Raw genomic sequence first — 23,758 nt, 5'->3', positions numbered from 1 at the left:
TCTATACTACCCTAAGATATTTCTTAAAATCCTATGGAATATGAGAAAACAAGTTTTGATTTTCTAAGGGGCAGGTCCATTATTGTAAAAGAGCAAGAAACCATCTGAAATGAAAAATACTTTAAATTCTCTTTGGCATATACTTTTTGCTACAGCTTCATCACTGAAAACCATGGAAGAAGAGAGGGATGCATCAAGTTTACCCATCGGCATGACGAACAGACAGGCTGTGACACAGCTTCTCATTCTCAGTCCTTAACTGAATCAGCAGAACGGCAGGTTGAATGGCAGTTTGTCCATCCAAATGCCAAATAACTGCTTTATTTAGTTAAGCTTGCATGCATACCTCAAGTCAAAGGCTCCATGCCTGCAATAAGGCACTACCATTTGCCCTTCTATAATAGACAGTCTTAGAGCTGAGCCAAATATGCCAGCCAACCACATAAGCCAACTCCTCATTTTAAATGTGAGGATACGGAGGCCATGTCAAAGAGTTCCATCTATCATAAGAAATGGATGCTGTACAGACAGTATGGTATGGATGGAGAGATGAACAGATGAAAGGACAGGTAGATAAATGAAGGACAGCACAGAAGTAGACATCAGGAGCTCCTCATGCTGTTAATGCTTCATCATCAACTATTTCTTTTAAAGCTAGGCAAACTGTTTCATTTTTCTGGGGCTGATTTCCCTTACCTATGGAGTGATGATCCTAAAGTCTCTCTCAGGCCCCTCCTAGCTCTCATTGTCTTTGATTTTATGAAACTAGACAATTTTCCAAAATGATTGAATTTGGCCTTGGCAATGCCAGGGCCATTTTGCCAGGATTACCCAGAATTCATTGCACTGTAATCATGGAGGGGACCCAGGAGGTCCTGTTCATCCGGAGATCTGGGAACATCTGGGCATCCTGATTTACACGCAGTGTCCTCTTTTTATGTTACACTGGAAAGCAGCTGTGAGCAAAGCTTACTATAGAGAAGTTCCCACCATGAATGAAGATGTTCAAACAATAAGAAACCAGCATACTAAAATTAGCAGTGATGGCCCCTCTTGCTTCATGGGGCAAAGAGAAAAGTCAGCATTACCCAAGTCACCCTGGGAGTCTACATGCACTTGGCTTTTTTCTAGAAGTCCCTTCTGAAATGTGAGACTTTCTACCTGGGGCTACTGCACCTCTATATATCATACTTATACTTATTCCATGCATTTAGTTTTTCCCCAGACCCCAAATTCCATTCGGCAGGGAAGACTGTGTAAAAATGGATGCTTCTTTGGCGCAGATCCCTTCTGTCTGCTCAGAGGGTACGTCTCCATATAACAACTGTTTTCTTAAGTTATAAAACAGCAGGGGCAGAGTAAACTGTATATACAGCCAGACCGTTACAATCACATGGACGTCTTTTTTCCCCTCTGACTGCCAATTCTTAAAAGTCAGAGTAGCCACCATTTGTTTTCTGAAGCTCAATAACTTTGTTATTTCTTTGAATGTTACAGGAAATGCTGGCAGTGAGGCAAAACCCAACCTTCTTTATGCATGAGGAAATAACAGAAGTAGAGGGTATACCCAGGATCACCTGGCTGCAGCTTTTTCAGGCTGGTCAGCATTTGAACTGTCCAAGAGACGGCTGTGCCCCCTGAAGGAGCCTTTCTCTAAGTTTAGTTACCCTCAAAGTTGATCTCCTCACACCTAACAACTGCTTTCCTCCCAGCCAGGCACCTTGCCGTAATTCAAGCCTGCTTCCTCTCTGGTCCTCTGTGGAGAACAAACTTGCTTTGGTGTTTACGTTCTGTTTAATGCAGGGTTACATTAACGTAGGAAAGTCCGGCTTGACATTCCTACTCTGGAAACCTGGGAAGAGCTCACAGTCCTTCCTTAGACCTGTGTGGTCCTGTGTCTATGGTCTGCTTTTCACCCATAAAGAAGAATCAGGGTCTGTTATCGAGTCCCACAGTCTCCCAAGTCTAGGCATGGCCAGAAAATCTTGATCAGAAAAAGCTGAGAGGGCCTTCTAGGGAAAAATGCATTCAGATTTGGAAGGAGTCACTGAGCCCAGAGAATGGAAGGAGGGGACAAAGCAGACGAGGAACACCAGATCCTGGGGGCTGTCCCTGGCGGGCATGGCGGTTATCTGCGAGCTCCATCCACTCAAGGACTTTGGGGAAGTTGATACAACATGGGGAATGGTTCCAGAAGGTGATCCAGATGCCATGAGGTTGTGGCCAGGACCACAGGAAAACTGCCACAAAAGCTGCAGTGATCACAGGATAGCCTGCAGAGAACTACCTTAAAACCCCACCTAGAAACCAACACGCAGAGAAGGTCATCTAGATGGTACTGGAGCAGTAGCCAGGCATGACAGCAGGGATGTCCGACTGGGGATCACTCACATTTCCTGCCTTCATTGTCTGCATCAAGCACACAGCATCATTTGGCTTGATCTTATGAAGAAGCTCTCATTATTATCCCCATATTACAGAAGAGGAAAGTGAGGTTCAGCCAGGCTCTGTAGCTCACTGAAGCCTTAAGAACTCCACTGGCTTGCCCATAAAGCCCAAATTCTTAACCACTTCATTTTACGACCTGACCTCCCTGCATCTTGGCTTTCTGGGACAGTAGGAAGCCCTGTTTTTCAATATCCCTCACTCCAAGAAGAGAGTGTATTCATTTTCCACCAGGGACCTGATACGGTTTGGAGACATCTGGATGCTGGGCGGGGGTGCTGGGCAGTTCCACAGACCTGGAACTGCAACCCAGCCTCAGATCCTGGGGAAGGGTGTGGTTCTGGAAAAGAGTGTTACTCTGGTGTTTACTCAAAGATAGTCATTAAGTCACTGTGAAGACATCTTTTCTGCAGACTAAACAACCTCATTCCTTTTTTTAAAAGCTTTCCTCACAGGAGCTATTTTTTGGTACTATCTTTCTATATTTACTGGTTTTCTCCAGACATTCTTCTACCCTCCCACTCTCTATCTTAAACATGCCCGTAATAAGATTTTGATCTGTGCCATAGAAAGAAAAGGGTCATTTTCATAGTTTTCATCTCTGGCCCTCATGAATTAATAAAAGGCCAGCATCGATGGTAATTACTCCCTTGTGGTCCACTCTGACCCTCAGACCTCTTTGGGCTGCCTCTGTGCCTGGCCAATCTTCCATTTACTATTTGTTTCTGATCCTGTTGAACTTTACTGTATATTGAGGAAGCAGTCCTTAGTTTCATGCTGCCCTGAATGGTCCTAACATGCGGTTGAGTCAGCCTAATTTCCTTTTGGCCTCTAAAAGGATGCTTCAAAAAGAGCTCAGTGCACAGAAACAAGCTTTGAGTAGCGAGAGTACTGACAGTGCAACTTTTTGGCTTTACAGGGGCCTGACATCCCCCTGGGGGAAAGGTTGAATCAAGGATTCTGTGACATGGTCCCGGAGTATACCAGCCTGGAGGGTGTACCAGCCCCAAGTGGGTGCACTTACTTCGAGGTTCTCGGGGCCCATCCACTGTGATTTTGATGGCTCTGTGGTAGGTGGCGACTTGCGGTGGGTTTGTGAAAACAGTGATGGTCAGAGTGAAGCTTTTCCCTGTGGGGACACAACAGAGAACAAAACAGAATGAGGTTGGTGGCCCGAACAAATCTGTTGAATAACCAATCATTAATGTATGCTGTCCAGCCTTCAGCACAAGTTACCAGTTTTCACAACACTCCCGGAATTTTGGCTTTGCTTCAATTCTGGAATACACGCCTATGATAGTTGCCTAGGTGTAACACTTTACACAGTTATATGGCTTTAATGTAACCATCAATAAGCAATACAAGATCAAGAAAGATTAGAATTTATTTTCTGTTAAGTCAAGATTTCAGAAACCATAGAGTCAGAGTGGCAGCGCTCCACTCCTGGTTCCCAACTTCCCGGCTGCCATCTTCCCCAATTATTTATAACTCAGGGCAAAGAAGAGTAGAAGAAACCATATCCATCTTTCTCTTCTTAGTTTGTACCTTTGAAGATCAGGAAAGATAGAATTTCTAAGTTTGAAGACAGGCTAAATTAGAATCATTCTCTCTATATTTTTAAAAGACAAAGTCTGGTTGATTTTAAATATTATTTGAAAATGCCAGATGTTATTACAGGTACTCATGGGATCAGCCAGAACAAAACTGATGACTCATAAATGGACTTAAGTATATGTAACTGACAGACTGCGAGTCAACAAGTACTAGTAATAAAAAATGCACATAATTTCCATTATGCGTTTAACATATATTTATAAAAGGTGAGAAAATCTTCATTGCATGGATTTACTTATCTAAAATCATTTCTTGTTAGTAAAGCGCTTCAGAGGATAAATCTGGCTAGCTGACCTTTGGCAAGTCACTAGATACCTCTACGTTCCTCAGTATCTTTACCTGGAAGATGGTTACATGCAAATTTTCCTACCTTAGAGAGTGTATTGGGGAGATGAAATTCTTCACTGTGAGTAACACTGTTAAAACTATCTGGCACATGGTATTCAACAGGGTGTGTGTGTGCCCGTGTGTGTAAGTTGTCCGCTTCACTTATTTCTCTTCTCTGTTTCTCACGGGTCTATAATAGGACCCTAACATTTGATTAAGTCTGATGTTCAATCTTCCTACATCAATACAGTAGTTCTTTAATCAACACAGTTTCTCCTCTTAATCACGTAGCATAAAGTGAAATCAAAGATAGATGAAAGGAAAATATTTTCAACTGTCACTCATGTCTTAACACAAAGGAAGGCCACAGAAAAATGCTCAATGAAAATCCAATATTTGGCCACAGCAAGCCATGATTCCTAATCATGAGAAACCTCTATCAAACACTACCCAAAGAAGTGGGTTCACTCTGATTAAAGTCTATGATAAAAAGAGCAATAGCAAGTAACAATTAGATGATGAAGCCTGCTCTGCCCGGTGTGCCTTTATAACTAATGTCTCGGCTGACCTGTCCAGTAAACGAGGTGAGGATGCTTCTGGGGAGGGATTTCCACGGAGCAGAGCATCAGGGGTGCCAAGAGGCTCTGCCTCCAAATCCATCTTTCCCATCAGCTGGCCTGTCCCCAGAACCTAGAGACGAGTCTTGTTGGGCTTTGGGGATTTGCCAGTTTTAGGACATCAGTCAGATGTTACCAGGTGACACACTGGATGCTTTCCTACCATGGCATCTAGCTGAAGGAGAGAAGTGGACAGAGAGGCCTTGGCCAGGCCCAGCAAGCAGGGCATATGATGTGATGTGGAGGAATGCTGCCGCAGAGGGAGGTAGGTCCTGAGGGCAACTGGCCATCTCACTGGGCAGTCTCTGGCTTTCCAAGAACAGATCCAGGAGCAATGACAGCCACAGCTGGGGAGCAGCCATGTCCACACGATCCACAGCTGGTGGTCCTACAAGCCTCATGGTCAGCCTGTTCCCCCTCTGTCAAGAACCCAGGAAGGTTATCACCTGTATCATCAAGACTGAATTCCAGAACCCGCTTTAAGGATCTTCTCACTAATAAGACCCTGCCCCGAGTAATTTCTCACTCACCCCCTTTCCTCCCCACACCTGACTCCCGATGTGCATCCTCTGAGGAGTTCCTCCGAGTTCCATTCATGAGCCACGGCACTGAGATGCTGAGGTGCTCCTTCCTCCAGCCACTTAGCCAATCCAGGGCTCCTTGCTGCACCCTTCACCCGAGTCTTCCTGCCTTCAGCATTTGGCAACGGGCAGTCACTTGTTTTCCAGGCAGCCTTCCTTGATGACTACATTTTGCTTTATGGCTCTTTGGGCTGCGTCATAAATTATCCTTCACCTTTGATTATTTAGGGTGTCACACTGAATGCGGTTTGTGGTTGTGTAGACCTAGTCTCCTAGAAGGCGGTGATCCTTTTCTATATACCCATGTAGCCCTCACAGAAAGGTGGGAAAGGGTGCAAGTGAGAAGGGGTTTTAGGGGAAAGGGGATATTTAAAATTTTTTTTAAAAAGTCCCTTGAAGACACAACAATAGGTAATGCCATTGTCCCAGTCCTGAGGAGGTCTAGGGGTACGTGTGTGTATGAGAGAGAGACAGAGAGAGACTGAGGTGGTTCTTTCAGCAAGAGAGTTACAAGTTTGGGGATATAATACAAATGATTTTACCTTTCCAGATCTCAGTTTCCTCATCAGCAAAATGAGGGGGTTCATGGTATGCATATGCAATGTCAATTTTAACTCTCTGATTTCATCTTCCAAGAATGCAGCTGGCCTGGGATGCCCATAGCCACGTGTAGGTGGGCAGGTCCACACGTGATTCTTCTGTTGCCTACAACTTTAGCATCTCAGTGACTTCATGAAAATACTGTATTTGTTTCCTGGGGTTGCTGTAATAAATTATCACAAACTGGGTGGCTTAAAACAATAGAAATTAAGACTTTCACAATTCTGGGAGTCAGAAGTCCAAAGTCAAGGTGGCAGCAGGGCCACACGCCCCCTGAGGGGCTCTAGGGAGGATCCTTCCTTGCCTCTTTCTAGCTTCGGATGGTGGCCAGCGTTTCTCGGCATTTCCTGACTTGCAGCTGCAGCACTCCAGCCTCTGCCTCCGTCTTCACATGACTGTCTTCCTACCGTGTGTCCCCTCCCTCTTCTTATAAGGACATCAGTCACTGGACTTATGGTCCACCCAAGTCCAGTATGACTTTATCTTGGTTACATCTGTAAAGACCCTAAGCCATATTTTGAGGTTCTAGGTGGACATACATTTTTTAGAGAACACTATTTAACTCAGTACAAAGAGCAAATGTAGGAAGAGCTCCCATCATGGCTCTACCAGTGACAACTGCTCTACAGGCACCCGTGTGTTTTACCCTCTGGAACAGTCTTGCTCCAATAGTGGCTCTCTTACCACCACCCTATCCACGACTACCCAAATGGCAAAAAAGAACGGTTGCATTCATAATATTGGCATTTTTAAGTCGTGTAGAACTTACTTTTTAAACACTTTCCCATATACTATTTCATTTGGTTCTCACACCAATCTCATGAAATAAACAAGATGGATTTTATTGTCCTTGATGAGTAGGTAGCAAAGCTAAGGCTCAGAGAGGTTAAGTAATTTTTCCAAAGTCACACAGCTTCGATATACAGTAGAACTCATATCCCTGAGCTTTCTACTCACTGTTCTTCCAGTTATTGTTCCCGAGGTCATAAATCTCCACCTGCAAACCCAGTAGCACCAGTATAAGGAATCTGGACTGGAGATCCTTTATCCATGCCTACCACTGCCCCAAAAAGTAAAAGCTGTCTCTGTGGTTCTAATGTACCAATGGTACTCAACCTGGGTTATAGTTCAAAAGCATTTTCTTACTGAGCTCCATTTGGGCCTCTGGCAGTTGATCTCTCATGACACCCCATCTGGTAAATCACAGACTAACCTATATAATCAGGATGAGCATTTTCATTAATCAAAGTGAGTATTTGTGAAATCATTGGTCATTATCTGAATTCTTATTATTTCATGTCCATCTTTTTGTTGTTGTTTTTTTTTTTTTGGAGATGGAGTCTCTCTCTGTTGCCTGGGCTGGAGTGTAGTGGCGTGATTTTGGCTCACTGCAACCTCCGCCTCCCGGGTTCAAGCGATTCTCCTGCTTCAGCCTCCTGAGTAGCTGGGATTACATGTGCATGCCACCACACTCGGCAAATTTTTTGTATTTTTAGTAGAGATGGGATTTCACTATGTTGGCCAGGCTGGTCTCGAACTCCTGACCTTGTGATCCACCCACCTTGGCCTCCCAATCATGCCCTTCATTTTAAGTGCAGTCACGAGACGTTTCCACCAAGCACACACTAGTAGGTGGGGTGTTTTGGCCAGTCATGTGGTTCACCAAGGAGGAGACATTCTGGCAGTCTCCCTCACAATGGGCTCTTGTTTACAGCTTTGGGTACAAGGACATTTGCTTATTATCTTTCAGACACAGTGATGACTTCTTCACAGGTGTAGGTGACATTTTTCCACAGCACGAAAACTGCCTTACACGTCTTTTGTATTCTTCCAGTGAGAAGCCTTGACACTGGGCTGCAGTCAGCAAGGGGCACACCTGACAGGACCGGCATGCTCTGCCCTCCACGTGGCCCTGCCCTCTCCGTGGCCCCACCCCTTGGCTGCTGGGACACGGTCCTTTTTGGCCAGCGTCTGCAGAAGTGGGATCTGTGCCTCGGGGCACACGCGTTATGAGCCAAATTCCCTCATTGAAATGACCTATAGGCCTGGTATTTTAAGTACCTGGGTGTGGAGCACAAAAGACTCTCAAGTGTTTCTCCCAGCCCAGCAAGCTGCAGCCGGAATAGTGAGAAGTCACAGGACAGCAAGGGAGGGCAGGTTGGCTAAATAGCAACAGCCCCAAAATGGGCTTTTTGGAAGCAAGTGCCGGGGTAAAAGGACGGGGCTGCTGCCAAGAGGGCCAGTGTTCCCGTTGGTAGCCTGGAGGATCCAAGGCTCCCAGAAGTACCCAGTGGCCTTGGTCCGGTGAGGCCAGCAGAGGCTTTCATCAGTGCACAGACGGCCCCAGCACTGACCCCGTGTGTGCTGCTGGAAGTTGGCAGCTCTTGGTTCCAGAGGGGGCCGCCACAGGGTCACAGGTGGCCTGCATGGGAGGAAGCCAAAGAAAGGGGTAAACACCACCTCCTTCTTCCTCCTGCTCACTGAACCCTGCCCACCACAGCAGCATCAGTTCCAGCCAGGGCTTGGGTTCCACGAGGACCATTCTTTAGAAAGAAGCAGAGACACTCATACTGAATAAGAAGGTGAGAACAAACAACAGGGAAGATGAGGTTTGTCTTGATGTAGGCTTGGAAGCCATGAGAGAGAAGAATTCCATATAAAATCCCATGAAGGCAGAAACGCAGCGGTGATTCATTCAGTGTGGACTCTCAAGGCAACCTACTTAGGTTCAAAACCTCACTCTGCCACTTGCTAGCTGTGTGACCTCAGGCAAATTACTTGACCTCTCTGGGGCCTCAGCTTTGTCATCTGTAAAAGGGGGTTAATAATAGTCATTCCATCTCGTAGCATTGTTCTGCAGGTTAAATGGAAAGCTGAATATAAAAGCAAAGCACAGAGAAAGGTCTCAGTAAATATCAGTGGAACGATCATTAAAGGCATGATAAAGGTGATTCTGTGAAGACCAGACTGTGGCAGATCCCATAAGAAGGAGCTGGGGCTGAAGTAGGCATTGATGTCTGACATAAGGAGGGGTTGTGCGTGCATGTGTGCGTGCGTGCGTGTGTGTGCGTGTTCAGCAGGTGATGGAGCTGCTACCAGGCCTAAGTGCCCCGCCAGCTGGCGACCTTTGTAAGGCGCAACTGTGAGTGGCTGATACACTATGTAAACAAGCCAGGCCAGTGCTCCTCACCGCAACATGTGTCGTCTCACTCGACGCCAGTGTGTACATCCAAATGCCACGGCAAAATACTAACTGCTTTATTTAGTTGGGAAGAAGGTCAAGGGGTGAGTCTTCCTGGACACGCGCTGCCACGACACACTCCCCAAGGCCAGGGAGGCCCCAGGTCGAGGCTTGATTAGTCTTGATGTTGGCGGCCCTGGGGCTGGTGAACTCTGACAGCCAATTGTGGTCAAATAAAGCCACGGCTGGAACCTGCAGTTCCGCATGGCCCAGCGCACTCTCCACTTCCTCACCGCATCTGGGAAGTGGCTAAACCTCAGGATTGCTTCAAATGTGCACACTGCTCCCCAAAGAGCTGAGGGTGGTGAGGAGGTTACAAAGCAAAAAGCCATGCAGCTCCGGGTCATTTCTTGCCCAGGTGTGAAGAACACATTTAAAAGTGCAGCCAGGTCCCGTCATTGCACAATCCGCCTATAACACCCCGCGTCTGATGGGTGAGCCCTGACTCCTCTTGTGACTCGGCCTCCTCAGGTCCAGTTTGTAGGTGTCCCCAGTCTACCTGCGTTGGCTCTGCAGGAAGACTGTTCCTGTCACTCTCCTTAGTGTAGGTCTGTATGCATCAGTCATCTTCTTCTTTTGGGGACAGTTTCAGGGGATGTGAAACCTGCCCTTTGTCACGCAAAGGAAGGCTGCAGACACAACGGAGCCGTCTGCCCTGGGGGCTCAGTGTCCTTAGGAAACACAATCTCAACATTTTTCACTCTTGTGTATGTCTGCAGGAAAGCCAGTTGTGCCCAAAGTCTTGAACCGCCCAAAGAGTGAGAAAGGAAAAATTAAAGGAAAACACCGCAGCTTTTAAAAACCAAGAGAGTCAGTGAAGGCTCAAGTTCTGCTCTTTGCAAATTCAGGAAATCCCACAAGATCCTGAAAGGTTGCAGGGAGATTTCTCCTTTTACAATAGATGGCTTTGGGTCTAATTTTAATTGCGGATAACTAAGTATAAAAATTAACACACCCTCAGATTCCAGGAGTAGTCTGCATGTGGAGTATTTTTTACGAAGTATTTTTAATGTGGATTTCTCACTTTTCCACTGGAACAACCTAACAGCCAAAATTCATGCTTATGCTCCTCTTCCATTTCCTTACCCAAACATTGGCCACTATTTTTGACAGGGGAGCTGTATAATTAATTTATTTGGAGATTTCTGGACGGGATACAAATCCTTCAACTTGCACATAATTTCCTGATTCTCCATACTGAATTGAATTAAGATGCCGGCGTACTGTATATACTTCTGTGCGAAGTGCTTGTATTTCCAGATCGCTTGATCCAGTTGCACTCACATCACACATGCAAAATGCAGACTTGAGGCCTAAGCTACTGGCACCAGGACTACCCTGAAAAGTCAGATTGAAAATCAGGTCCTTAGAATATAGAACTCAGTTTTCCATGGAAATAGCATTTGTTTGGAATTATGGGTTGTTCGCAAAATAGCTGTTTTACTTGGAGAAAACTGAAGACATGCAAAGCATTTTCTCTGGAGATGTTCCATGAAAATGAGTTGTCTGAGGACAGGGACAGCATTTGATTCATCTTTGTATCTTCTATTCTGAGGCAATAAAGAAAACTTCGATAAATGAGGCCAGGCATGGTGGCACAAGCCTGTAATGCCAGCACTTTGGGAGGCCGAGACGGGAGGATCACTAGAGCTCAGGAGTTCAAGACCAGTCTGGGCAGCATGGTGAAACCCTATCTCTACCAAAAACATAAAAAATAAAATAAAATAAAAATAAAACATAAAATAAAATAAATTACCTGGGCATGGTGGCACACATTTGTAGTCCCAGCTACTTGGGAGACTGAGGCACGAGAATCACTTGAAACCGGGAGGTGGAGATTGCAGTGAGCCGAGATCATGCCACTGCACTCCAGCCTGGGTGACAGGGTAAGACCCTGTCTCTAAAAATCAATGAATCACTCTGTAAACTTTCAGTTTGAGAGCCAGTCCTTTACAACATCGAATTTCACTTGGAAGGCATAGCTTGCTTTTTCCAAGGCACAGGTTGCTGGGCTCAACCGCAGGCAGGGGAAGAGCTCAGGTTTCCAAAAGGAGTGGAGGGGTGGACCTCCTTATCTGGTGGAATATCACCTATCCCACAAACACCATGATGCTCTCATGCAATTTTGCATTTCCTTTCCCGGGATTTCGTTTTCCCTTTCTAATCTTCCTTTTCCTTTTGGTATCACAGCTCCCTAGGATCTCAGCTGGGGAACCAAGTTTTAACCAAAACACCCCAAGACCCTGAATTCGCAGCCCCCTGGAGACCAAGGCCACACCTGCTGCCCTGTGCTTCCCCCAAGGAGAGCCACCGGATTCACCAGACTGCACTCACCCATCAGGCTGTGTCTTTGGGCTGGGGTCACACAGGGTGAGTGACCAAAGTGACCTCCTAGGCCTGGCCTCCTCCTGACTCCGATAGTGCCCCTAGCCGGATGCCTCAAACACACAGCCCAAGGCCACATGGAGCTGCAGCAGGGAGGCCTGAGGCATGGACATTCTTCAGGGAAGGAAGCCTTGGGGGGCGTCAGCTCCTGCTCACCAGCCTTGCAGCACCTGCTGCTGCAGGTAGGGAGAAAAGCAGGTGAGTGTGGAGGTGGAGAGGGAAGATAGGGAAGGCTGAGGCAAGCTTGAGGTGGGAGCTGACTTCTAGGTACAGTGCCATCTACCAAATGGGGTCCTTGCAAGCTGGATATACACATGCCTGGAGCTGCTTGAAGGGAGAAAGGAGAGCTTTCAATCTCTGGATGAGTCTCCAAGCTCTCCACGCACTCTCCAAATGTCCTTTCCATTCTTTAAACTGCAAACCAAGTATCTTTCCACAATTTGTATCTGGAGTTCGTTGTAAGTGGTTCTCCATTTCATTAGGATCAGACCAAATTCCCAATGTGGATGTTAAGGCAGTCCCCGCCCTATCCCTCTGTAAGGCTCCCCACTGTCACCCCCCAACCCCCGCCCCTGGAGCATCTCTCAGCTCCCAACAGGCCAGGTGCTCCTTCCTCACTCTGCTTTCTCTGCTGGGACGTGATTCTTCATGCCTCCACCGGCATAGTCTCCTTGTCACTTGCAGGTCTCAAATGAATGACAAGAGGTCCAGGGAGACCCTCTGAACCTTCACCAGGTTCTGCACCACTGAGCCTTGGCTCCCGCCACACCCATCTATCATGTGTTATCTACTCAGAAGAGGGAGGGCCTGCTTAATTGCCATGTCTCTTACTAGCCCCCAAGGCTGTGGGTTCTCTTTGGTTGACCTTTGTATTTCTCATGCTGGCCCAGTGTCTGGCACACAGTAGGTGCACAGTGTATATCTGATAAATGAATGAATGAAAGAAATGCCCTCAGCAAATGAACTTAGGGGTGGGGCAGAGGAAGAGTTCTAATAAAACAGGAATAGGTACTATATTTCCATCCCAGGGTCAATGCCCAATAAAGGTTTGGAATATTATTATTATTACATAGGCATTTACTTGTGAATATTTATGGAATGCCTGCTGTTATTTCATGCACTCTCACTTTAGTAGGCCCTTAGTAGGACAAAGGAATACAAATTCCTTGCCATCGAGGAGTGGGCCCTGAAAAACAGCATCATTCCCCACTTTTCTGATTCAGCAAGACCCGTGTTGCCTCTGGCTTGCTCTCTCCCCTCCTGCCTTAGGGATTCCCGCTATAGAAGGAAAAACAGCATCAAGAGGGGCCACAGCTCTTCTTCCTAAGTATTGTTACATACACACCATCTCGCTTTTATCATCCTCACATAGATGATATGAGTCACAGATGAAAGGCATTGTTAAACCTATTGAACAGATGGGGAGACTGAGGCCGGCACATCTGAGTCCTACAGGTGTGCCTGCTTCTCATATTACATTATGCTACTTTTCTAGGACTCACAGAATCATCGCTAATAGATGTGTGTGTTTTCTATGTCATCATTACGAATCAAAGGAATATTAAATAGGACACAATGGGTTCGGTGTAATCTAGAGTTCAGGCATTTGGCCAGAATGCAAGATAATAGTCTAGTAAGAACCCTTCCAAGTAACAGCCAGATGAAGCGGTGCTGAGTTTCTATGTGGCCAAAAGAGAAAAATATGCATGGATGTTCACTTGCAATTTATGAAAATGCTGAGACACATCCTTAAGAATGGCTTCCAGCGGAACATCCAGGAAGTCCTCAAGTGCAGTCCAAGGCAAGCTGCTGTGGCACTGCTACAAAACCCCTTCAACTTGGGTGGAGGCAGCAATGATCGCTCAGTAAGAATGCGATGCTGCCGGGTGCCAGCCTGTGTAACCCAGCGACAGGACAAAGGGATTATTCTGCTTCATTATTAAAATGCAGTGTTTACTGCTAAAATACGATTGGGAATTAAAAGGGGCACATATGAATCATAAATATTTGCATGCCATTAATGTTTGGACAAAAGAGTTGGAAAGGCTGAGTTGGAAGAACTTCTTTTCCCATGAAAAGCAGTGCTTCCAATTACAGTACATATTTCATTTCATCTCTCCCATTGCTAACTGGAATCTCAGGGCCTGCTGCATATAACCCTTTCACGACCACAGAACTGTATGGCGCCCTGAAATAAGGATAAGGATTGTATTTTCTCCTTGGAAGCTCATCCATTTAGACAAACAAAAAAAGCAGACCTGTGGTTGTTGTTGCTGTTTGCTGTTGTTTGCTATGCACTCACAGAGTCCGCATTGTCCACCCCACGGTGTTGGTGTCACTGCAAAAAGTAACAACTCCTAACCTATGTCTTGTCCCAGGTAATCAATCCTCATTGTCCCTCTGTCTTCCCATGGACAAGGTCAAAATCAGGCTTAAACAGGTCAAGTAACTTGTTCAAGGACAGATAGCTCCAAGCCAGTGGTTTCCAACCAGGGGTGATCTGCCCCCAGGGGACAAGAGGCAATGGCTGCAGAGATTTCTGATTGTCACAACCAAGAGGGTGGGTGCAAGTGGCCACTGAGTAGAGGCCGGGGATGCTGTTAAATGTTCAACCATGCACAGTAAAGCCCCTTCACAGCAAAGAATAACTGGCCAACAATACCCAAGTTGAAACACAGTGGGGAAGCCAGTAAAGTCCACATGCTGACCACTAGGCTGCACTGCCTAACATCAAAACAGTCTTGGGCCCGGCGCAGTGGCCCATGCCTGTAATCCCAGCACTTTGGGAGGCCAAGTCAGGCGGATCACGAGGTCAAGAGATCGAGACCATCTGGCCAACATGGTGAAACCCCGTCTCTACAAAAAATACAAAAATTAGCCAGGCATGGTGGCGCACGCCTGTAATCCCAGCTACTTGGGAGTCTGAGGCACGAGGATTGCTTGAACCCAGGAGGCGGAGGCTGCAGTGAGCTGAGATCATACCACTGCATTCCAGCCTGGTGACAGGACAAGACTCAGTCTCAAAAACAAAAACAAAAACAAAAACAAAAAAAAAAAACAGTCCTGAACAGTCATTCATTCACAGACCATATGTCAGGCATCATCTAGTCACTGATGATACCGCCTGGAGCTTCCTAGTTAAGGGCTGGATCTCGTGATGTTGGAAAATTCCTGGGAGCCCACTTCCTCGCGGCTCCCAAGCACATCTTCACTTCCTTTCCACAGTGCGTGGGTCTCCGTTCCTACACACACCCTCGCACGCCACAGCTGTTTTCAGGCTTTTTCCCCAGTGACCTTCTCTCTAGAGCACACCCACAGCCACTTGTGAGCTTTGTGTAGTCCGTGGCTCAGACACCATCCACAAACTCCCATTTGGATAGTCAATGCTTACTAGTCACAGATTATATGACACACAAGTGATCTCTATGTTGAATCTAGGAGCGTTGCTCTACGGTGGGGAGCTTAAAGGAAGCAGATGTATACACGGAGAAGGAAAATCAGGCATGAGGGTTTCCATGGAGCACAAAAGCAAGGAAATGGACAAACAAACAAAGCAGACTCGGCCTGACCTATTCCAGAAACTCAACCTGCAGCAGGCTCTACCTTGATGCACTGGGAACACCTAGGGGAATCTCCCTGTGGACTTTTGTTTTCAAATCATTGTGCCCTGAATCTCAGTATAAAAACAGGTGATGGCAAAACTGACATGCTGGGGCAGGTGGGATAAAGCTCCAGAGGAACCCAGCCATCTGTCTGCGGGTGGCATCTGCAAACCCATCCTGTGGGCGACAAACCCATCCTGTGGGCGGCAAACCCACAAACCTTGGTCCTGTCTCCCCTCCTGCCATGCGACGCCTTCATTTTTATTTAGAGTATGCAGACTGAGCCATTTTGGTGTCTGGGAGCTGTCTGTCAGTGACACACACCAAGACCTTGCTTTTATCACTTTTTTTTTTCTTTTAAGACAGAGTCTTGCAGCGTCGCCCAGGCTGGAGTGCAGTGCCACAATCTCGGTTCACTGCAACCACTGCCTCCCTGGTTCAAGCAATTTTCCTGCCTCAGCCTTCAGAGCAGCTGGGATTACAGGTGTGTGCCACCACTTCCAGCTAATTTTTGTATTTTTAGTAGAGATGGGGTTTCACCATGTTGGCCAAGCTGGTCTCAAACTCCTGACCTCAAATGATCCTCCTGCCTTGGCCTCTTAAAGTGCTGGGATTACAGGCGTGAGCCACCGTGCCTGGTTCCTTATTACTTTTTTAATTTGAGTAGACAGTGTCCACTGACATCAATTCCCATTTCTAGATCAGTGGCTCCATGGCCTCTTCACTGAACTGTTCAGGGAAAAGCAGCAAGCCTCTGGCAGAGGGCTTTCTAGTTTCTGCGGTCCTTGTGGACCTCACGTGTGTGACATTCATGAGGGGAGGGCTACAGTGGGGAGCCTTCTCAGAGAAGCTGCCCTGCTGTGTGCACCACCCTGCCTGCAGCCACTCCTCCAGCCACCGTGCATCCCTGACCCAGGATAGTAGGCAGGGTCAGTGGAGCCACGGGGATGGTGCAATTCTACGCATAGAGAACACTGCTTGTTTTCCTTTTAAAAAAACTTAATATTCAGTGATGTTCTCTATTTTTTATTCTGTGCAATGTTTTAAAAATAAGGTTTTCATAAATTTTAAAGTAAGTTTTTCATACATTTTGATAAGTTTGCAGGGAGGCAGAATGTCAGAATAAAAGGGGCAAGGGAAACATTTTCTTGGTCTGCAGTCCAATGCTCTAACCCTGAGCTATACCCCCTCCTAAGGGAAACATTTTCTAACCTATGTGTGATCAGGGCTAGATCACACATGACTAGAGCTAGATGAGTTTCTCAATCTCAGCACGACTGGCATTTGGGTCTTTGTTGGGGACGCTGTCAAGTGCGTGGTAGGATGTTTAGTAGATCCCTGGCCTCTACTTACTAGATGCCACTGGCACTCCCTAACCCAATACATGATCACCAAAAATGTCTGCAGATATCGCCAAATGTCTTCTGGGAGTCAAAGTCACCCCAGTTGGGAATCATTGAACAAGATTACGATCAAAATTGGTAGGCAGTGAGACAAGATACTGATAATAAACTTCCCAGTGGTTTCAGATAGAATAATGAAGGCAGGACATTTGTCATAGGTACTAGAGACACACCATTTAAAGAGGCAGACAAAGCCTCATTATGATGTGAGTTTAGACTAGCTCCTCTATAATTATAGATAGATACAAAGATAGATGATTGATACTGACTATCCTCTATACAATAGTTTTAAACAGAATGAAGGAAAAAAATCTGTAAAGACCCCAACCCAATGCCTTCAGCAGACTGGAGTGTTTCTACCTCCAGAGATCTGATAAGCACAAGACGACCAATTATGCTCAAACTGCCCATATTCCTGTGAGTTACCTTGGTTTGCATAAGGTGACTCAATTAGGGCCACATACCACCCCAGAGTGCTGGCCAGCCCTCCTATTAACTGGACAGGCACGTCCTTGGGTTAGGTGATGGGGGAGGTGGGGTAGTTCTGCAGTTGGCCCTGCCCATACATTCTTAATGATGGTCTTAAATCTCAAGGTAAAAGCCCAAATTAATCTAAGTTGAAAAATAAACAGGAAATGTACTTACATCTTCTTTGAGAAAAACACAGTTTAAATGGCTCCTAAATGAATGCTTCCTCACTAAGGAAATCAGAGGAAACGCATTTTCAGTCTAGCAGCAGAATGGCAGTGAGCCTCTCAAAGGAAGTTGCTGGGATTCCTCTATGGCCCTCAATTGCCTGACAGTTTGGTTGGAGAAAGTTTGGTGACGTCAAATGGAGTTCCAGAATGGGATATGCTGCCCAGTATAGGCTAACGGGCTGGGCAATGTGCTGGAATCCCAAATCAGTGCAGGGCAAACTGAATGTCATCAATTGCTCTGTCTTCAACGCAGACCAAAATACATCTCCGTTGAATGTGGGACTCACAGCAGAACCAATGATGGAGTATACACGCTGCCTGAAGTCCAGGAATGCATGTTTATAAATACAAACGTTGAAGCGCTGCAATCTGTCCCCATGCCCCGCTAGGGAGCCGACAAAACGAGCACATGTGAAAGTATTCATAGGCAGCTCATTAAATCCACACTGATCACTTATCAATTTCCATTAATTGCTTTATCTGGGCTTTAGATGAGAAGATGTTACTAGCATGAATGTAGTCCTCAAAGATAATTTGGCCCAGAAGTCTCTCAATGAAAGTATGGACATTCTCTCTCTCTCTCCCTCCCTTGCCCACACACACACACACACACACATACACACATACACACACACACACACACGCACACATACACACACACATACACACACACACACATACACACACACACACGCACACATACACACACACATACACACACACACACACACGCACACATACACACACACACACACACATACACACACACACACTCCACTGGCTAAGAATCAACGAAGCCTTCAAAACCACACACTCTCTCCATATTGACAGTATATGAATTCACAAATCAGTAGGAATAACATCATATCTCCTTACTGATCTGAACTTGTTTCATAATCATCTACAGAAAGAAAATAGCCATAAGACAGTACACCGGCCGGGTACGGTGGCTCACGACTGTAATCCCAGCACTTTGTGGGGCCAAGGCGGTTGGACCACCTGAGGTCAGGAGTTCAAGACCAGCCTGGCCAACATGGTGAAACCCCATCTCTACTAAAAATACAAAATTAGCCAGGCATGGTGGCGGGCACCTGTAATCCCAGCTACCTGGGAGGCCGAGGTAGGAGAATCGCTTGAACCTGGGAGGTGGAGGTTGCAATGAGCCGACACCATGCCACTGCACTCCAGCCTGGGCAACAAGAGTGAAACTCTGTCTCAAAAAAAAAAAAAAAGAAAAAAAAAGAAAAGAAAAGACAGTGCACCATCTCTCCTTGTCAACAAGTAATTTTTCCTTAAAAATTAAAAAAAAAACCCAGAAACACAGAATACGTTCTTCTTTAGCCAGCCTTCTCCACCCTCTCTTGCCCCTTGCCAACCAGCACAAAAAAGAAAATACAAAACTGATTTATTAGAACCAGAGCAGGGTTACAGCCGTTGGCTGGATCACTGTTTATGTCTATAATGCTTGTTGCTGAAACAGGAAGCTCTAAAAATCACTCAACCATTATTTCTCTTGCAGGCACTTTCTGATTGATAGTCTTCTGTCCTGACCAAAAAGAAATGTCTCCACCAAACAAGCTGGCTGGCAAGGAAGGGGTTGAGGGTGGGTGGAGAGAAGTACAGCTTCTGCCCATCAAACTATAAAATATTGTTCATACAAATAACCTCAATTTTAAAAAGCTATGTGACACCATCAGCAATGCCTGACACTTCATAAAATCAGCAAGAGAACTATGAAGGGATCAACTGTGAAACTGCTTGTTGCAAGCACAAGCAGTTTTCAAGAAAGCTTTTCCTGCTGGTCCTTGCCATGACTGGGCCACCCCAGGCTTTAAGCAGGGCACGGAGCAACTTGCTTTAGGAAAGCGTTGCTACCTTTTTATTGGCAAATGGGAAACAGAATGAGAAACCTGGTCTCTAGACATGAATTCTACATCAGACCATAGATGCAAGCTTTTGACCTGCCCATCGAAAAGCAGTATTTGTTAGGGCTGGTTGAGGTCTGGTATATCAGAGACTGGGTCTTTATTTATCTATATTTGCTCGCAGTGAGATCTGAATACAGATTTCAGTATATATGTTATTTTAAAGTGTAGATCAGTATGTAACAGAAAAAAGTGGGAAAATGGGAAAGTTGATTTTAATATAACACATGTCTTTTCCTTATATTCTTTCCAGGAGATCTGACTGCTAGTTTATACCATGAACATTATCCGTGAAACAACTCTGGGGTGGTCAGATGAATTTTTCCCTCTTCTATTATATGAATCTGTAATAGAATAAAGGACTTGGATCCTTCAATAATACTGAGAGTCATTCAGATCATCTCTTGGTTCACAACCGCTACATAAAGCCAAGCCATGTCTCTTTGTTTAGAATATCGGTACCGTTTATCCTTTCCTAATGTACCTTCTCTTCCTCTTGACCACAGTCTTCCACTCACCTGAAAGGCAACCTCCCACACGTTACCCCAAATAATGTAAAATAATTTAAGAATGAAAATGCCTTAAGCAACTAACATTACACAAATATGCAGTAACCCAGATTGTGACAGGATAAATATTATGTCTGGGAAGATATTCACAGAGAGAACATACTGAAGGAATTTCAATGTGTTGGGAAAGGATATTATTTTGTAAGTGGGCAAGATTAAAGCTTCCAGGGAGGTCAATGTAAACACAAATTCCGCCAAGAAACTCAGCGCCAACCTGACAGGCCACAGAACACTTGGCCTCACAGGGCTGGGTGTGGACACAGTACGAGCGAAGTGACTGTCCTTTCAATGACAGAATAGGCCCCTCCCCTTTACCTGTGATGGCATGTATGCACACCTGATGGTCATCCAAACGCCTGGCTAGTGGTTTCTAGGGGATCTACTTTCTTAATTACACAAACCAGACCCCGGCGATAACAAAAACACAGGTGTTACCAAAACAGCACAGGTTCAAGAAAATGTCTAGCTCATTTGTACGTGTATTTATTCATTTTCGGGTGTCTACTGTGTGTGGCATAGGGCTAAGCTGGCCCTCCACGATCAATGCAAAGTTCGAAATTCACAAATTTTTGGCCTGGGGTCCACAGATACCCAGAAGGTCCATATATGCGTTCTGGCAGCCTAGAAACTGAAATAATATAAGAAATTCTGTGTGTAAGTGAACACATCCTTTTTTTTTTTTTTTTTTTTTTGTCCTTGGAAAAAGCCTTCCAAAGGATTTTCAAAAGTATCTATGATGTTCCCAAAAGATTAAAAATCATACTCTAAGAAAAAACTAGAAAGCGATGTGCAGCAGACTGTCTTTCCTCCTGCATAAACAATGCAGCTGAAAATGCAGTCGGGGAGATTTCTTGTTTGGTTCTGAAATGAAATTACTAAAGCTGTATTTCTTGATTGATCAGTTATTCTCTGACTGATTAAATACTCCAACAGGGATGAAGCAGTCACAGGTTTCATTGCTAAAATTTCTTTTTTTCTTTTTCTTTTTTGAGATGGAGTTTTGTTCTTGTCGCCCAGCCTGGAGAGCAGTGGCGCGACCTTGGCTCACTGCAACCTCCACCTCCTGGGTTCAAGTGATTCTCCTGACTCAGCCTCCCGAGTAGCTGGGATTACAGGCGCATGCCACCACACCTGGCTAATTTTTTGTATTTTTAGTAGAGATAGGGGTGTTGCCATGTTGGCCAGGCTGGTCTTGAACTCCTGACCTCAGGTGATCCACCCACCTCAGCCTCCCAAAGTGCTGGAATTACAGGTGTGAGCCATCGTGCCTGGATACCAATTGCTAAAATTTCTTAAATTTCTCTCAGCTGAAGCCATGATACACCTTCTTGGCATTCTAAAGGCGGCAGGTGATGTAGCACTTGCCTCAACTGCAGATGTAAACTGATGTAAGCTGCTCAGCGAATTCGTTTCACCCAAGAGAATTCCTTTTGCCCCTGAACTTCAATTTTTTTGGGGTGTCATGGAGTCCCAGTCCATTTGGCTAAAATGAGAATTGTTCTGAACAACAACCTCTGTGCTCACATGACCTCTGCAGTGCAGCCCGGTCCCCAGAGCTCCCTAACCCTCATCTACTGGGAGTTCCTATCTCTTCCTCCTTTGTAAAGGAGCGGTCGATTTACATGGAGATACTGAATCAAAGAGAGAAACATTCCAAGGGTGAGATACACTCTGAACCAAGATTTAAACTGCCAAGGAGAAAAAGGAGGGAATGGAAGAGAAGAGAGAAGGCTCAGGCTTCTACGGGGCCAGTGTAGCCAGCAAGGCCGTCAAAGCCGGACAGGCAGGTTTTCCCAGTTACGGACTGAACCCGAGGTTAGGAGCTGTGATCCTGGACGGCAGCCAGCGCCCAGATAGATTCGTTTTGTAGAACAGAGAAAAACCCTTCCATGTTCAACCTCTGGCAGTTTCTACGAAGTTTACAATCCCCATGGACTGGCAGCTGGTCACAGAAAAAGAACTTCTTTTTCTACCTTTCATTTTGCACCACGTATTAGGCCCCTTGGAGAATCCATCAGACTGGTGGCTTTTGACAGAATTCAAAATTGGCACTGAAAGTGTGGATGAGCCAAGAGCCAGGGCCTTCTGAGCCATGGCGTGGTGTGCCCATGCCAAGGGGATATTTTCAAGCACATTTTCAAAAACAGAAAATGAAACAGTTGTCTTAAGATCACTTAATAAAACACAATGAAACTTTTAAAGGATAAGATTCAGTAAGGAAGATTAAGACTAATTGTTAAAATTAGTCAGAATCATCTGCTGTCTTCCTAATGGGAAGCAAATTGCAAAAAAAAAAAAAAAAAAAAAAGAAGAAGAAGAAGAAAAAAGAAAGAAAAAAATCTGGCAGGCTTTGGTGTTGACACTTAGACTTGAAAGAGAAAAATCAAATTATATTTTATGACTATGGAAAGAAATTATGAGACAGAGTCAAATCAGGCCTTCAGACAGCTCATTTAGTTTTGTAGTGCTGACCAAAAAAAAAAAAAAAATACATACATATATATATCTCAAGACCAACAATATTCATATCCATAGTAATTATAATTAGGTCAAATGTTCCATTAGGGTTCCTATATTTTTTATTGCTTATTATCACTGGTGGGAAGGAGAGTCTGTTCAAAATATTGTCCGTTTATGGCATTTCAATTAATTTTCTCATTCCAGAGTATGGGAAGACAGCCCAGCCTTGGTTGCAGCTATTTTACTTTTTGGGGTTTATGCAAACTCAAGGGCATACTGGCACAAATCCTGCAGCCAAATGCAAACACTCCACACCTTGGGGAAACAGTGCACTGTTACCCAAGTAAACACAAGCACCTATTAGTCACCCACTCAAAACAGAAATGGCCAATGAGGGATGCAAGATCAGCCATCAACGCCAGAAAAGAAAGCACGCTGCTTTCAAAATCTCATTTTTTTATTATCACTGATTTACTGTGCATTGCCGGAAAGCCACTACTGAACTTCTTATGGGAAAATGTCACTGGTACGGATCATTAAATAGTTTTTAAAACTTTTCTGATCAAAACCTTACATGTAGACCCACACAGATGCATAGTATGGTGATAATACTTTCTCTAGAAAAGCAATTCAATGATACTTAGCTATTGATTCCTAACAGCACAAATCCACAAGAACTGAATTAAGATAGTTAGCTAGGCCGATGGGCATGGACCAGGCTGTGGGGCCTTTGTTTTTTATTGGCTTCTCACCCACTCTGCCAACCACTCATCCGAAGCCTTTAAGATGTTTTCTAGACACACATCTCTGAATCATAATGCAAATTCCATTTACTGAAAGGTGGGGACTTTTAATACGACAAGTGAACCCATTTAATGACTTATGCTTTTATATCTTATAGCATCACTCATGCTTTCAAAAAGTGGATATAATTTTCTTTGCATTACCCTATTATTAATATAGTACTATGAATATAAATTTTCAATCACATTATATAAATTTTTTATTTTCTCCAGCTATGATTCTATTATGAAAGTGCTCCAGATAGCTAGGATAGCAAAAATAATCACCAAAATAATCAACACACATTTACCCCTTTCTCCTTTCTGACTAATCAAATTCTCTGAGAACTGAGATTTTCTTGTTTTTAAACACCTTTTTAAAGAGTAATAATTTCTCTTATTTTAAATGTTGTTTGATTGGTGCTTCCACTTTTTTCAATACAAGAAGTATTACTGTAATTTAGGTATTTACCATAAGTCTTTTTATTATACTTGAAATAACTTTGTAA

At 44.9% G+C, this 23,758-nt stretch overlaps 1 protein-coding gene across 6 annotated transcripts in view; it reads right to left on the bottom strand.

Moving 5' to 3' along the window:
- RUNX1 (RUNX family transcription factor 1) overlaps positions 1-23,758 on the bottom strand; it is a 259,999-nt gene that overhangs the window by 68,740 nt on the left and 167,501 nt on the right. For all 6 annotated transcript variants that reach the window (XM_023191017.2, XM_023191013.2, XM_023191033.2 and 3 more), the window contains one exon: positions 3,470-3,574. In XM_023191017.2, the coding sequence (XP_023046785.1) occupies positions 3,470-3,574 (105 nt within the window). The remainder of the gene's footprint in view (positions 1-3,469; positions 3,575-23,758) is intronic.

Source organism: Piliocolobus tephrosceles, chromosome 19 (assembly GCF_002776525.5).
Source record: "Piliocolobus tephrosceles isolate RC106 chromosome 19, ASM277652v3, whole genome shotgun sequence".
Taxonomy (NCBI): Eukaryota; Metazoa; Chordata; class Mammalia; order Primates; family Cercopithecidae; genus Piliocolobus; species Piliocolobus tephrosceles.
Note: the sequence above shows the minus strand (reverse complement) of the source record. Positions and strands in the feature narration are given on the sequence as shown.